The sequence below is a fragment of the Aythya fuligula genome, chromosome 1 (assembly GCF_009819795.1).
Source record: "Aythya fuligula isolate bAytFul2 chromosome 1, bAytFul2.pri, whole genome shotgun sequence".
NCBI classification, from domain to species: domain Eukaryota; kingdom Metazoa; phylum Chordata; class Aves; order Anseriformes; family Anatidae; genus Aythya; species Aythya fuligula.
In genome coordinates this window covers 82745220-82762086 of record NC_045559.1, presented here as the reverse complement: position 1 = coordinate 82762086, position 16867 = coordinate 82745220, and the positions used below count along the sequence as shown (strand labels likewise).

The window sequence follows — 16867 nt, the reverse complement described above, 5'->3', positions numbered from 1 at the left end:
TTAATCCCAAAATAATCTTCTCTGAGCTTTTCTGAAAAGAAAGACCAGCACTGTTAGAAACAACAACAACAACAAAACAGACAAAACAAAACAAAACAAACAAAAACAAAACAACCAAGCAAACAACAACAAAAAAAAAATAGGTCCAGATGTTCTACATCCATTGTTTTTGAGATACTTCAAGTAGCAGGCTAAAAAATTGCTGGCAAATAGTACAATCTGACAAAGAAATAACTAGAAATTACAAGCAGAGCAACAATAACTGGAAACAACAAGTCCACCTTGAGAGAGGTGGTCCTGCACAAACTTCATGAAGTTCAACAAGGCCAAGTGAAAAGTCCTGCACCTGGGCTGAGGTGATCCCAAGCACAAACACAGGCTGAGTGGAGAATGGATTAAAGCAGCCCTGAGGAGAAGGACCTGGGATTGTTGGTTGATGAGAAGCTTAACATGAGCTGGCAATGTGCTCTTGAAGCCCAGAAAGCCAACTGTATCCTGGGCTGCATGAAAAGGAGCATGGCCAGCAGGGTGAGGGAGGTGATACTCCCTGTTCTGTGCTCGTGAGACTGCACCAGGAGTACTGTGTTCAGCTCTGGGGCCCCCACACTAGAAGGATATGGATGTATTAAAATGAGTCCAAAGGAGGGCCACAAGGATGATCAAAGGGCTGGAGCACCTCTCCTAGGAAGACAGGCTGAGGGAGTTGGGGTTGTTCAGCCTGGAGAAGAGAAGGCTCCAGGGAGACCTTAAAGTGGCCTTCCAGTACCTACAGGGGGCCTACAGGAAAGGAGAGGAACTCTTTGTCAGGGAGTGTAATTATATGACAAGGAGTAATGGTTTTAAACAAGAAGAGATGAGAATTAAATGAGATATTAGGAAGGAATTTAATATGGGGGTGGTGAGGACAGGTTGCCCAGAGAAGCTGTGGATGCCCCATCCCTGGAGGTGTGCAAGGCCAGGCTGGATGGGGCTTTGAGCAACCTGGTATAGTGGGAGATGTCTCTGCCCATGGCAGGGGGGCTGGAACTAGATGGTCTTTAAGGTCCCTTCCAACCCAAACCGTTCAACAATTCTATGAACAAGTCCATTTTCATCTTGCTATATTCTGCACAGACTTTTAAAAACAATAAAACATTAGAATCAGATCTCAAATGGTCCATGACACTAAAGTACACCGAGTTTTATATCTGCCTGGCAAATGGGTAGAAGCAATATCAGCAGCAATTCTGCAAAAGAAAACCACGTATTGCTGCTTTGCTTGAATTTCATCAGCACTTCAGTGAAGTGGTGAATAAAGCCAAGACATCTGGGGTCATTCATGCTACCCTCCAAGGTTCCTTCAAACCAGTCTACCTACAGGAGTGCTGTTGTAACTACCTCAGCTTGTTTCTTGTGCCACACACTGATATCCAAGGCATCTGGGATGGTTGTTACATGGTTGTTAATGCTATTTCGTTGCAGAATTTCTACCCCTAGATTTCTGTTTTGATGACATGTCAGTTTGGTGCAAGTCGTTCTTCAGTTTTCAAAAGCTGCTGTACAATGTGCTCTGAAATGGTCATCACTCCCACCTAAAGGAATGGGTTTTCATGGGTCTTGGTAGGAGAACATAGGACACAGGGGTGTCTATGAAAAACGACAGGGGATGCACAAGGGTTGCTTTTGGAAGCCCTTGTTATTTCTCATTATAATTTATTTTTTTTTTTCATGCTCCTCTTCTTTTATGAACACTGCGTGTCTTCCTCTCTTGTCACAAGATAGCACCTACCTTTTTTCCACAGAAGACAGCCCAGGTTTCCTGACCAACACAGAGACCCCTCCATCCCTTCTGCATCCCTGGGGTGTGCATCCCACGGGAGCGCCGCGCAGAGGTGGGCAGCGCTGCTCCGTGCCCAGCCCGCGCCTTCTCTCCTCGGCCGAGTTTATGCTGACATCTAGTGTCCAAAGACGGTGGGGATGTCTTCCCCTGCCTCCCACCTCTTCCCTCCCCTCTGTACGGGACTTGCACTGTACGGCTCTTTTTGTGCCGTGACCGTCGGTGGCCCAGCTGCCCAGTGACCGGTTCATTCACCCAGGTCCCTCCATCCATCTGGTTTCGGCTAAGAAAGTTAAAGCAAAAATTCTCGCAGTTACTCCTCAAAAGCATGAGCGTATTGCTTACGCTGTTGAATTCAGGGTACTCTCAGTGCAGGGTTCCAGATCCCCCCAAACTGATGAGATGCCTCCAGCTGTGCATCCATCCGATCAGCTGCTGTCACCAGCTGCTCTCCTCTTCCTCTTCCCAAATTCATTCATGAACGCAGTAAGCAAGAGCAGCCCCATGCATGTCCTTAAAATCTCCCACCCCCACCTCCTTCTTGCTGGTGGTGTTTCTGGCATGTCTTTAACACCAGCTTGTTTTTGTCTAGGCTCGCTTTAGTCCCCCTCATTTTTGGTGATGCACACATTTGATAATTCTCTCACTAAAATACTGGCGACCTCTTGCTTGTGAAGAATACCTCTGGAGATCTCCTGATTTTCCACTACAATCAGCAAATTAACTTCCATACTACCTGTTTAGAGAATCCTCTCTTCCAAGCTTAAGCTTCCTCGGAGAGTCCCCAAGTGCCTGCAGACAGGGATCTCCCCACAACACAGCCCAGGAGCCTTCCTCCTTTCCTCTAGCTGTGTTGGGGCAAACTACCAGGCCTTCTTGCCAGATGGCTGGGGTGTTTTAGCTCCCCATGTCTGGTGGCAGAAAAGCCCCTCAAGGAGCTTTTCAACTCAACAAGGAGCTTTTCAACTCAACAGGTGTCAGCTATTCTGTTGCAAAGAGAAGGATGCTGGTCTTTGAAGACTGTGACATTCAGGTGTTTGAAGGTACGATTTTCACACTGTGTCCTTCCCTCTCTCCACTCACTGAGAGATCATCAATTTTCTGGTATATCTGGGTATCTGATATACTACCTGACAGAGTTACTAGGCACACTCCCAGCCCTCACTAACATGCAGGTAATTTGGCTTGTATCAATGACCACCTCTGGAGGTTTCTTGTCTTTCCTATTTCCCCTTTTCCTATTTTTGCACCTTCTTGGAGAGATTTCACATGCCTACAGACAGGGACCTCCACCTAGCATAACCTGGAGGCCTTCTCTCTCCACTGAGGTCAACAAGGATCTGTTACTCACCAACCCCAGCCTGGAAAAAATACTGCTAGAGTTGGGATTAGAACAAAGGGAGACAGCATGGGGTGGGTGGGGGGTGTCTCTGCAAAGGAGAAAACGTGGAAAATGAGAGTCACAGATCTGTCTGTGGGGGAGCAGTGTGTGGTGCTGGGTCTCTACATCCTGCTCAGCCACTGGGTCCATGTGTGATGCTGGATAGGCCCCAGTTCCCCCGTGGGTGCAGTACAGCAACTGCCCCAGTGAGGTGAGAACCAGGCTAACATGGATCAAAAAAAAAAAAAAAAAAAAAAGTTAAATATTTATGAGAAATATTATATTCAGAAGAAAGGCTGACTAATATTATTCATCCCTCCTGGATTCTGATGTTTAATTAATGCTTGCAAAGTGCTTTGAGATGCTTGGATGAAAGCGATACAAACACGTTGGCGCATGCTGTGACCCCCAGTCCCAGAGGCACCTGCAGGGCAGAGGAGGGCTGCTCACCGTACTGCTGCATCAGCTCTGAACTCCCCTTGCATCGAGAACAGGTCCATGTGGGGGCAGGCCTGCAGCTCTGTCACCTCATAACCACAGCCCCACTTCTCCTTGCCACCCTGCAGCGAGTTCAAGTGTGCTTTGGAAGCCTGACCCCCTCTGGGTATGCTATTACTGGCTGGTATTTGCAGTGACATAAACCAACTGCTTAAAAACAAGCTGGTGTTTCTGCATGACAGCATGCTGGAGAAACAAAATGCAAACCAGAATACGTGCGAGCTGCAGCAGCATCTCAGTGCCCCGGGATGCCCTATCCAAGCCCTGAGGTGCCACAGTCACAGCCTGGCTTTGCTGAGCTCCATTTTCCCCAGGACAGCCTTGCTCTGGCAGGTAGGCCCAGAAGGGACACATCTGGGTATCTGAGAGCATTTGGGAGATACTGAAGTGATGTGGCAGGGTCTCGCAGGAAAGCCATGTATCCAAATGAGGCTCTCAGATGCTCTGGGCACTGCCCAGGCTGTCACCCACCCCATCCCAGCCTGTCCCATAGTTTCGATCCAGCCTCTGGGAAGTTTCTGCCTCTTGCAGGTGGGCTTTTTCCTGAGATGGGCCAACTTTGTATTTCTCCAAAGATACGATGAATGGACCAGCTGTTGCACTTGAGGCCTGATCGGTGGTGTTCCCTTTACACCTGGTGTTACTTTGAGAACCTCAGCACTGCCCCTGCTCCTCCAGAGCCTTGGTTCTGCCTCTCAACCCCATCCTCTAGACAAAGGGGCAAGTGACGGCTTGGAGGAGAAGAGTGGGTGGCACAGAGATGAAATCTCAGCTGTGTCTGGGGCTCAGTGGGTTTCCGTCGTCTTGGCTGAGGCTGGGATTCAGAGAGATAGACACCAAATGTGGGTGGGAAACCACAAAAGCCCCCCTCCTCCACCCTACAGGGAAGGGAAACAGCTGAGATTCAGTAGTGGTATAGATTACCTAAGACAACAAAGATAAAGAAATAAAAACTCACCCCAAATCTCAGCTGTACTCCAGACGGATGACCCACACACACCCTCAAGGGGTCCCCCTTATCTCTGCCCTAACCAACCCTGGCCATTTCTAAACCGCTAGGCGTGGTGGCCAAGCCCCAGCTGGGCTGGTGGCATGGCTTTGTTATCTTTCTGAGCATCCCCTGGGGATGTGGGCCCCTGGACCACTCCTCAGACATGGTTCCTCTTAGCAGCAATGCAAGCGACAGGCCTGGAAACAGGGGTCAGCTTTCTTTCATAGGTCATTAGAGGCCTGGGTGAGGTCTGGATCCACTCAGCTAACATATTAATCTGCAAGCTTTCTATGACAATAGAGCCGGACAGGTTTCTAACTGCTCACTTTTCAGTCTCAGCCCTGTCATGGCCTCTCACCAGTTGCCCTATGACCAATAGGCTCTCTCTGTTTTACACACTCATTCTCCCCAGGCATCGCAGTACATAGCCTTCCGTTATGGTCTGCATTTCTGCTCACACCCAGCAGCGAGATCACATGCGTTTGGAAAGTCACCATCCACCTAGAGAAGCTCACAGATGCCAGCAGAACCGGGGCTGGTGATGAGACCTTGCTGATGCTCTGGCTGAAGAGGAGGAGACAAAGGCCAACATCTGCTGAGCAGCTTGCTGAACATCAGCTTCACTCTTCTCTTCTTTCAGTTGTAGCTGCGTCAGATCACTTACGGCAGGTGACAACCAGAAGGAGACAGAAACACGCAGGCAGAGAGGGAGAAAAAGAGGTAAGGAAACTTTCTTTCTTTCTTTTTTTCTCTGAAAAGAGAGGTTGATCTGTTTTCGTTTTTTTTTATGTTGTAACAAACTTTACTATTTCACACGAGTTGCTGTTTCGGCCAGGACGAGGAAGGGATAGGTCTTGCCCCACTTAAAGTTCTGATGCAAAATCTTCTTGAACCTTTGGCTTGATAATGCTTCTGTCTGTGCAATTCTTCAAGGCCTTTTATTTTTAACTAAGAAGTGTTTTTCTGCCTGGATTTTTCCATGAAGGAGGGGGATAAAAAAAAAAAAAAAAGGAGCTACGAAGAGATCAACATGCTTTGTAGACTGGGTATCTCAGAGATCTCTTACACACATGTATAGGGACAGTTCTGGGAAATGCCCTACAGAAGGGCTCATCACTGATGACCACATTGACCACATATCCCCAAGGGTTGGAAATGCACCAGGGAGCAGCCTTCCACCACCAGCTGCCACTTGCTATCACCTTCTCCATATGCCCTTCAGGAAGGTGAACTTTATTCTAAAACAAACAAACAAACAAACAAAAAAAAAACCCTGAAAAATAAAAGGATGCCAATATCTAGCTTACTAGGGAAGCCTGTTTAAATGTGTACGTACCAAGACGATGGAGGTCTGTTCTGATAATCTCATCTGCCTGGCTCACTGCGTAACACAGACTGCAGATGCAGCCTAACCCACTAGCTCAGGGCTGGGTGAGCAGTATCTCATGCAGAAAGAGGAGTCCTTTCAATTTAAGGACACCAGAAAAGCTTTATCCCTTCATGGGCTGCCGCACTGTTAAAAACCGGAGTTTCATTTCTGGGTAAATTTTTCATCTTTCGGATGGTGAATTCTGCTCAAGCTTTGTCAGCCACCCCAAAATATTCCGCTACTTGGTACATTGAAGTTGAGCTCAGGTTATTGCTTAATGTTCTCCACTATAAAATAAGCAGTCCTTTTAAGTCGTTACCCTCAATTCAGCTCACAAACTTTTTCCTTATCCTCCCCAGCGTTTCACAAACATGGCTGCCCAAACTGCCTGCGATGCAGCAGCACTTTTCTCACCTAAACAGGGCAAAATCACCATCCCGTTCCCACTCGCTGTTCTTAGACATGCCCTTTCTGCCACAGCCTCACACGGGGACTGTGTATTAATGGGGGAACCACGTCTCCTAGCCACCCCATGTATAAGGTGGCACATTTTTGCTCTGAAGGGGCTGGTATACGCAGCCTTGCTGCGCTGCTGTTATCAGTTTGTATATAGACCCTTTTCCAGTCCAGGCTGCACATCGAGTAGCCTACCTGTAAGATCTCCATGTTGCTATTTCGGCAGCTGCATCAGTGCTACCTGGCCACATGCTGTGTGTGCACGTGGCTTGGGAGGGCAACGGAGGGCCTGCCTTTGGGGGATGTCTTTGTGCCGTTTGCTAGTAACGGCCTCCTTGAAAGTCACCCCTGGGCTTTAATTGTGAACTTGTGGACAAAAAACTGCATGCAAAGCCAAAAGGAGGAGGGCTAGAAGGAAAGAAAGGGGGCTAGGCAGAAGGGAAAAGCTCAGAAATTGCACGCTGAAATGTCTGTGATGTAGAGGGAGGTCTTGTTTTCCTTTCTTCTGGGCTGCAGATATGGAGCCATTTCTGGTGGTCTCCGTGTGGGCCCAGACACACAGCCAGAGCATGAGGACTTTGTGGCCAAATGAAATTTAGGTGGTTCCCACGTGGTGGCCTCGACACCCTGTCCCATCCTGGTGGTGGGACCTCTCCCTCGGGGGGTTTGGGAGGGGAGGCAGCTGATCCTGCTCGATCAAATTCTCCTAGGAGCAGCTATGAAAGGTCGCTGCTTGTCTGACATGGCAGTGCACTTGAGCAGAAATCAAGGCAGGGTCACAGCTGGTCTCATCTGTGCTGTGTGACAGCTGGGCTGGTTCATGCTCCAGGGCTTAGTGGGACCACGAATCCCATGAAATGACCTCCAATTCTGTTGTCTCTTTGCTTTCACTGGCTGTTTTTGTAGCATTTGGTCTGTTACCCTCTCTGCTGCTCACACATGCCTTAATGTTAATGAGCATTTTCAAGGGAACCACTGATTAGCAAAAGAGCCAGATCAGCTTTGCTTTAGATGTACAAACTGAGAAGAAGTGACACGCTCCCTACTGAGCAGCTGCACCCCACAGCCCCAAATTCACACCCAACTGAGGCACGGTCGTGAGAGGCAGCTGCATCCCTCAGCCCTTGTCTGGCAGCAGCCCCAGGGGAAACGGGTTGCAGCAGCCGGGGCTGAGGTGTGGGAGCCTGGGTGCAGGCCCCTGCCCTGCTGTGGAGCTGCTGCTGCTGCTGCAAGATCAAAAGCACAGCCACAAGCAAGAGCGAGGGGAGAAAACAAGGAAACCACAAGGCTTGAAAGCAGCTCACAAACGTACCGAGGAAGAGACGGCCTACTCTGCAGGAGGAGTGGTTTCTGTTTTTTTTTCCTTTCTTTCTTTCTTTCTTTCTTTCTTTCTTTCTTTCTTTCTTTCTTTCTTTCTTTCTTTCTTTCTTTCTTTCTTTCTTTCTTTCTTTCTTTCTTTCTTTCTTTCTTTCTTTCTTTCTTTCTTTCTTTCTTTCTTTCTTTCTTTCTTTCTTTCTTTTTTTTTTTTCTTTCTTTCTTTTTTTTTTCTTTTTTTCTTTCTTTTTTTTTTTTTTTTTTTCTTTAATTTCAGTTTCCTACAGTGTCATGCTGGTGTCAGCCTGGGGACAGCTCTCTGCAGCCACCACCCTGTGAGGCCCTCTGGAGCAGATGTTCTTCAGGCCAGGCTTGGTCCAGCAGGCATCACTCCCTCACTGAATCCACTTGCTTCCACAGCTCTCTTTTTCCCCATCCCCTGGGGAGGCAGGGATCATTAAAAGAAGTCAAGAAGGAAATTAAAGCAGTTTAGTAAGAGGGGGAAGTTAAAATGAAATGGAAATCAATGTTCACTTGGGAGGGAGCCCTGCTCCTCCTTTCCTAGACGTGCTAATAAATCAGGTGTGTGCAGGCTGTTTCTGGCACAGAGTCTGACTAGCATGAGATGGTTTGGGCTATTAAACTCACTTAACCTCCAAAACGAACTGGCTGCGTGCCAGCTGCCTAATGGGAGTGGTGCTGGCCCATCTCAACACTTAAATGGGTCCTGGGATTTGCTTGGGAGGGATAGAGCTGTCCTGGACCAAAAATGCATCAGGAAATGTTCTAGTGATTTAACAGGGCTGGTGGGTACGTTCCAGGGCCTGGAGACGTTCCCTGACACCACTTAATTTATGACTGCCACCAGGAGATACAGCTGGGCTGCCTGTAAGGAGGCTGCAGGTCTGCTACGGGCATCAGCTAATGAGACCTGCTTGCTAAGTTGGCATAGCGGGTGTACTCGCTGAGATCTGCGAACCCCTGAGTGCCACTGCCCACACTCAGACATGGAGGGATACAGAAGGAGGTGGAAAGACAGAAAAAAAAAAAAAAAAAGAGAAGTGGTGTGAATGAGAAGCCGAAGTAAACAGGGAGAGAGAAGGCATATTAAAGAAACGCTAGCTGGAGGCAACCCATTTTCCCCACTGACTCATCACATGTAGGTGGTCATCACCGTGTTGTAGATACCTGCCACAGATGAGATTAGTGTGAATGGAAAAGGAATGGATATATATATATATATGTGAAATCATGGGAAGAAACAGCAGAACGATGTATGAAAGGTGCCTCAACCTGCATCTACTGAGCTGCGCAAGGTCAGCAGTTCAGTGGTACCATGGCACGTGCTTCGGTTGTGGGGTTTTGTTCAGCAACCAGAGAGAAAGAAGGTGAAGAACAAACTGAAGCCATAAGATGACAGGAAAATGGAGATTCCCATACAACATAATATTATGATAATTTATGATACAACATAAAATGATGGCATGTGACTCAGCAATTTTGCTATTTTTTACCTGATCACCTCCAGGCTTTATATAAAGATTAATGCCTCAAAATATTTGAAACCCAGCACTGAGGCATGTTTTCCTCTGTAGATATCACTGCAGGGTGGGTTCTTGCTTCTCCTACTGGTGCCTCCCTGAGTCCAGGGTCAGGGACGTTGCCAGGAAGCTTCCCAACCTGGTTCACCCCTCTGACTATTATCCTCTTTTGATAGTCCAGGCTGGCAGTGGCGACGTTGAAAAGAGAAGCCTGAAGGCTATCAAACAGGACTTTAGGGGGCTGGGACGGTTAGTGGAGGGAGTGGGCGTACAGGTGGTGTTTTCGTCCATCCCTACGGTGGCAGGGAGGGGTACAGAGAGGACGTGGAAAGCCCACCTGATAAACACATGGCTCAGAGGCTGGTGCAAACATAGAATTTATTTTTTTTTTGACCATGGGGTGCTTTACTCGGCACCCGGCCTGATGGCCGCAGATGGGTCCCTATCTCTAAGGGGAAAACAGATCCTAGGCCAGGAGCTGGCGGGGCTCATTGAGAGGGCTTTAAACTAGGTAAGAAGGGGGATGGGGCTGAAACAAGGCTTGTTAGAGCTGTGCCAGGGGGGAACAATGGCAAGGCTGGGAGAGAAGGCAATGGCCCAACTGAAGTGCATCTACACTAATGCATGCAGCATGGGTAACAAACAGGAGGAGCTGGAAGCCATCGTGTGGCAGGCAGGCTATGACTTGGTTGCCATCACGGAGACGTGGTGGGACCACTCTCACAACTGGAGTGCTGCAATGACTGGCTATAGGCTCTTCAGAAGTGACAGGCAGCACAGAAGGGGTGGTGGTGTGGCTCTCTATGTTAGAGAATCTTTTGATGTCGTGGAACTTGAGGCTGGGAATGACAAGGTTGAGTCCCTTTGGGTTAGGATCAGTGGGAAGGCCAACAAGGCTAGCGTCCTGGTCGGGGTCTGTTATAGACCACCGAACCAGGATGAGGAGACGGATGAGGAGTTCAACAGGCAGCTGACAAAAGTTGCGAAATTGTCAGCGCTTGTTCTCGTGGCAGACTTCAACTTCCCAGACATATCCTGGAAGCACAACACAGCCCAGAGAAAGCAGTCTAGGAGGTTTCTGGAGAGCGTGGAAGATAGCTTCCTGACGCAGCTGGTTAGTGAGCCTACCAGGGGCAGTGCCCCGCTAGACCTTCTCTTCACAAACAGAGAAGGACTGGTGGAGGATGTGGTGGTTGGAAGCTGTCTTGGGCAGAGTGACCACGAAATGGTGGAGTTCTCTGTTCTTGGCGAGGCCAGGAAGGGGACCAGTAAAACCGCTGGGCTGGTCCGGAGGGCTGACTTTGTGCTGCTGAGGACACTGGTTGGTAGAGTCCCTTGGGAGGCGATTCTGAAGGGCAGAGGAGTCCAGGAAGTCTGGGTGCTCTTCAAGAAGGAAATCTTAATGGCGCAGGAGCGGTCTGTCCCCACGTGCCCAAAGACAAGCCGGCGTGGAAGAAGGTGATGTGACTATTTGCAGCAAGGACTAGGTTTCCTCTATGGTCTCAGGATGATATAGCTCACGCAAATATTCCCCGGGGATGGATTTTTTTTTTTTTTATGTTTATTTTATTTTACTTTGTACAAGGGAAGCTGCAAATTTTCTCTGTCTGTGCCTTTGCCCTCTATTTCTCTTCTGATGGTGTACATGGCTGCTGTCTTACTCTTGCACCTGTATTTTTTGTGTTCATCCATGTAGCTGTCAGATTGCCAGTCACCTGATCTCTGTGTAAACATTACATTGATGTTTTCATCTTCTCTTTGATAGTTTGATGTGTTCTGGTCATTCAAATTAATTTCAATATTAAATTATCCTCTACTGAAATATATTATACTTAATATTGCACATAGTACACATAAATGTAGTATTAAAAAATTATCGTTTTCTTTTCGTTCTTTCTTTCTTTCTGTCTTTCTGTCTTTTCAGCACACTTTCTTCTTCCTCTCTTCTTCTAAGGAGGGGGAGTGAGAAAATGGTTGTGGTGGAGTTTAGCTGCCCAGCAAGGTAAAACCACCACACTGCTACCAGCTATAGCTGAGTGACCTTCCCATCAGCTGTTCTGCTGAGTTCTGTGAAAACTGCTGTGATTTATTTTTTTTTTCATTATGGGTCTAGATCTCTCCTCATGTCCCCACTACACACCAGTCCTGCTTCTGGTATCTGAATTTCTCCTTTGGTAGCAGCCAGAGTGTTCTCCCATACTCCATTAAAACAGGATCTGGTTTGTTCAGGTCGCTCCCCACTGTGTGTCCTCTGAGCTTTGTCAGCTTCTGTCCAGCCCTTCATTTGAGGACACAAAGTTTTCATGTTTTGGATGCTGTAGCTCACGTAATTTGCTCATCTATATTTGTTGGATTTTCCCCAGTCTTTGTTTAAAATGTGCTTCCTTTTAATGTCAGCATACGGGTTCTGTTTTAGTATTAAGCCTCTCTTGCTTTAGATGGAGCCTGTGCTTCCTGTGCAACCCCCTGGTGCTCTCTGAGTTGCCCAGTTCCTGATTTACACTACTTCTGTACACCACTTTCTCCGTTACACTCTGCAACTCTTGCACTCTATCTGGTCCTGTCTGAGGGACCATGGATGCCAGGGACAAGTTGTTCCAGGATTTTCCACTTAAGGTTTTGTTACCGTCGATGCAATTTCTTCTTCCTGACCTCATTCCTTCCTTTGCCTCAGACCTCTTGTTGAATAGACCTGAGAATTCAAGCACGTCTTTCCAAGAACATCAGACTGGGTGGCTATCAAGATTTTTAAGGTAAGAAATAAGTAGACAAAAACAATTAAAAAACATACAAATAAGAGCCTAAAGATGGCGTTAATCATACAGCCATAAAATCACACACAAAGAGATAGATGGAAGGAGACCTCTGCATGTCTCCAGCCCAACCTCCTGCTTACATTTGGACTGACTCTAAAACTATATCACAAGGCCTGAAAATTAACCACTATTAACAGAGCATTTGGGTCTTCCAGGATAGCATTCCTTGGTACCGACAGCATCTCCAGCCCTTTGGCTTGCAGCAGGGAGCAGCATTCCCTCGAGGATGGAGCTGTGTGGTACAGCAGCGAGCAGCATGCGCGTTGTCTTCGTGCTTCTGCAGCTGGGTAAGTCCCCATCTGCTCTGGGAAAACACCCTGCTGATGCTTACAGACTTCCCACAGGCCTCACAGCATTTGGGGTGTTTTTAGGCTCCTCACAATTTGTCATCATAGGCAGGGAGGGGTGGTAGCAACCCAACATGTAGCTGGGACAACGTTGACATAAAAGACAAGACCACCAGCTGGGGAAGATGTTGTGCCATTCAAGGTTCACAGAAGCTGTATAAATGTGAAGAAATGTTTGATAAGGAATTTGTCCTCTGGGCAGAGCCATTTCCTGAGCCAAAAACAGCCCAGGTCCCACATGCTGAGCACAGGGTGCAAAACACTGCCTGGGCAAAAACTTGTGCATTTCTGATCATAGATTTGATGTTACCAGCTTGCTCAGTTTGACTGCTAATGTTACTGCAATTGGTGAACTTTTTAGTGCTCTTTTCCCCGTAATGGAAGGTGACTGAACAAGGCCAAATCTGCATTTCTAAAATACTCAGCTTTGATTCTTCTGGTAGCAGTGAAAAGTCTGAAACTCTTTTATGCACCCTAAAGCCAAAAGTATGGCAAAAGACATCAAGATACTCGTATTAATAAAGTTTATAATTTCTCCATTTTAGACCAACTAATCATTTTCCATTACCCAATGTGTGGTTACTGAAACAACTGCTATTGGCAATGCTGCAAACTATCCACGTTCTTGGGGGAACGTGTAACTTGTGGAAACCCCTCACTTAAACTCATGTAAACTTTTCCTTTTACACTTTTGGGTGCTCCAGCACTAGAACAACTGAGAGACTTGCAGCCCCATGCAGGCGAGGCAGTTCTGAGAGCTCACCAGCAGTCGGGCAGGAGACCACAACCCCCTCATTTCCAGTCATAACTCTGGCAACCCCAACTCCTTCTGGCAGTCTCCTGCCAAATTTTCTTTCCAGTGAAGGAAAGGAATTGGTTCTTCCACAAAATCATTCCTAACATTTCTTCAGCCTTAGGCATCTTACTTCTTTTACTCTCACATGTCCCTCAACCCTAGAACAGGAACCTGATGTTAGACAAATCATTTTCTCTTCCTTCCTTCCTTCCTTCCTTCCTTCCTTCCTTCCTTCCTTCCTTCCTTCCTTCCTTCCTTCCTTCCTTCCTTCCTTCCTTCCTTCCTTCCTTCCTTCCTCTCTCTCTCTCTCTCTCTCTCTCTCTCTCTCTCTTTTTTCCTTCCTTTCATTTTCCTGGGCTTCCAATCTTACTCCATGTAAAAACTGGAAGAAGGGGTGACCAACTTTTCCAGCACTGCCTCATCTTGACTAGGGAGTGAAGGAGAGGTGGTACATGCAGCCCTGCTTTCGCTGCCAGCATGACAACTTAATCTTGTCCAGAGGGAAACAATTGTTTCAGTAAAACTGTTGATGTCTCAGAATTGTGAGTGTTGGTGAATCTACCATAACCACTGGCATTTTCCCTGTTTCTAACATATGTAAAACAGAATAGCAATTAGTCAGATAAAAACCTTGAAGTGGAGCGGAGGGAAGCTATGGAGCTGAAAAGGAAAGGGGTTGGTTGATGAGATAAAGAAAGGAAAAAGTCAGAAACTGAGGGTAATCTTCTCAGTAGCTGGAAAAGGGAGGAGAGAAATCTGCATCTTCCTGGAGCAATGGGAAGTATTCACTGAACCATCCTTCAGAAAGCTAATGTATGCTAATTTCTAGGGCATATTGGCTTTCAGGTCTGACCCAAATTATGGCTCATCAACAACTGATTGGGGTTGAGGGAAAGGAGGTGATCCTGAACTGTAAAAAGCATGACAAAGATGTGACCTGGAAGTACAAGAATGATGCAGGATCTTCTACTACTATTATAAAGCTTTCAGCAAGGAAGGTATTTAAAGGTAAGTCTTCCAATTCAAGACCCATTCTCCCCAGTACGTGGCTAAGAAATCTCTTCCCTCCTAAACAAGCTTATTTTTCCAAAAGGCAGAGCTCCAATGTCAGATCGATCTGAAATAAACCAGAATAGCAAGTATCTGAAGGTGTCAAACTTGAGGATCTCTGATGCTGGCACCTACATCTGTGAATATGGCTCCGACAGTGACAGCATCTCACTGCATGTCGTTAAATGTGAGTGACTGCAGGGACGGTATCCGCAAGGAGGTGAGGGGGGAGGAGACCACAAAGCCCTGAGAAACATCTCTGCTGGCATTCTTTATCTAGATGCACGTCTTCAGGTCTGGGCTATCAGAGCTCACTTCCCCTCCATTGCCAGGTCACGAAGTCTCAGTGCTCTCTTTGCTGTGACGCCTGTCCTTCACCTGCATGAGGAGGAGTTGATTCACTGCCTGGGCCTTTTCTCTTTACAGTGACCATCTCTTCAAACGGGCACTTCCTGCCAGGTGATGACCTCGAGCTGACTTTAATGCACAACTCACACAATTCTCAGCCCCGTTTTAGCATCACACTGTTTAACAGTCACAATAGCATAGTGACACCCGACGTCGTGCAAAATGAGGTCCCTCAAAAATACGTCCTGAAGGTAAATCAACTGCAGCCTACGGACAGCGGGACCTGGATATGTAACATGCGCTCAGACTCTCCATCGATTAGTGAGAACATCTCCTTTAACGTGAAAGTACTAGGTATGTGACAACAAAAATGTAACCTACATGCAGGCTCTGGAAATGGTGTTCCTTCCAGTTCCTGCGCCAAGACATCATTTTCCAGCTCTGTCCTACATTTCCTTCCATTTCCCTCTCCAGGCTTGGCCTAAAAGGTCTTCCTCTGCTTGGGATCTGTTCTCAGCTTTGGCTCTTTAAACCTATTCTCAGACACTAACTGCTTACCCTCCCTGAGATATCCTGTGGCTTTCCTCTGAGTCCTCTTTCAGCTGAGCACAGGGTGCATCTCTCCAGGCCAAGGGTGCGAATGGGGAAGGACAGCTGTGTCTTTCCTTGCCTCTGTATTCCTGTCTCTTCTGCATTCAGGATTTGAGAAGACACTCTTGGAAAGAATGTATGCAGCTGTTGACAGCACCGTGACCTTGTCATGGCATCTGAACTTCCAGAAGATCGGGTGGAAAGAATTTTTCACAGGACAACTGAATTGGAAACAGGGAAATGCAATCACTCATGAGCTACTTGATTTCAACGCCACAGCAGATGGAGAGCTGCGTGAAACTAAAAAACATAGCCAGCCTTTGCTTGAGATACCTGAAATGAAACGTGACAGCGCTGTAAAAGTGAAAATCCTCAAAATCCAGCTGAGGCACTCTGGGGAGTACACGTGCCAGCTGCTGTACAACAGAAGATACATACAAAGCAAGACAGAGCTGGTGGTGATGCAAGGTGAGAGAAACAGAAGTGGATTAGGAGATGAGGAGATGAAGAAACCTGGAAGCCGCAAGAGTATGCATGGACCAATCTTCCCATCCTCTCACTCACCATTTTCTTATCTTTCCAGTGTCTGCTAACCCTCCTGGGCCACTCCCTAAAGGGGCTGAGATGACACTGCTCTGCCAGGTGTCCAGTCCCATCCCACCTAATGTCCACTTGCTCTGGGAACGTGTTAATGGGACTAAGATGGACAGCAAGAAGTCAAAACAGAGTGAAACAAAGGTGGAGGTGAAGGTCACTGCTGCAGGGATGTGGAACTGTCACCTGATGGAAGACAATAACATGAAACTCAGCCTTAATTACACCGTGGGTATGGAAATGAGCATCGTATCCCCACCTCCACCCAAAAGCCTTAAAGTTCTCTTTCTATCTGTCTCTGATGACTTTTCTCCCTCCACAGAAGAAGCTCCTGCTTGGATGAGCTATACAGTAATTGGAGTGATTATTGGAGCTGGTGTGTTGATGTTTGTCCTTGCATGCCTGGGCATAATGGCTGGGATGAGCTGGCAGCGGAGAAGGGTGAGTGCCCTGGTTCCTGTGAAGGATAAAGAAAGAAAAATCTCCCCAGACCATAGGAGGAATCTGATTTTCTCCCTGGAGATAGGGCAGAATAGATAAAGGGTCAATCCTTACACTGAAAGAGAATGGTTAGAGATGGGCAGTCTGCAGATAGTGGCAATGTCAGAAAGTACCTTTTCAGTGGAAAATAATTTAAGCATGAAAACATCCAATCGTTATTTATCCCTTCTCTCCTGGCAGCAACGGGCAAAAAGGATGGCACGAGCAAGACAGTACTTGCTGGAAAAGAAGACGTGTCAATGTCAGCAGTAAGTGAGGGCACCTGGAATGGGCGGACTGGTTTCAAGAGAGGGGAGACGGGAAGTCAAGTGGGGAGCAATGGAGCATAAGCTTGCTTGGTGCCTACACTACAGCTGCATTTCAGTACTCTCAGCTCTTTCTCATGTTATGTGTATGAGTTATGAGCTACATTTAATGAATTTCCTGTTATATCCCAAACCCATGGTGGTATTGTGCTG

At 47.3% G+C, this 16867-nt stretch overlaps 1 protein-coding gene across 1 annotated transcript; it reads left to right on the top strand.

Moving 5' to 3' along the window:
- The first annotated feature begins 12408 nt into the window (after positions 1 to 12408).
- Positions 12409 to 16661, top strand: CD4 (CD4 molecule). The gene is made up of 8 exons (XM_032190707.1): positions 12409 to 12469; positions 14172 to 14333; positions 14419 to 14562; positions 14802 to 15077; positions 15423 to 15782; positions 15898 to 16140; positions 16231 to 16349; positions 16590 to 16661. Exons 1-8 carry the CDS (start codon positions 12409 to 12411, stop codon positions 16659 to 16661), a joined length of 1437 nt encoding a protein of 478 aa, XP_032046598.1.
- The last annotated feature ends 206 nt before the right edge of the window (positions 16662 to 16867 follow it).

Bases quoted from the DNA above. Each gene is read 5' to 3' on its own strand.
- CD4 (XM_032190707.1), top strand. From the start codon at position 12,409: ATGGAGCTGTGTGGTACAGCAGCGAGCAGCATGCGCGTTGTCTTCGTG. The intron at 14,334-14,418 runs GTAAGTCTTCCA...TTTTTCCAAAAG, and splicing joins AGCAAGGAAGGTATTTAAAG to GCAGAGCTCCAATGTCAGAT. The intron at 16,141-16,230 runs GTATGGAAATGA...CTCCCTCCACAG, and splicing joins CAGCCTTAATTACACCGTGG to AAGAAGCTCCTGCTTGGATG.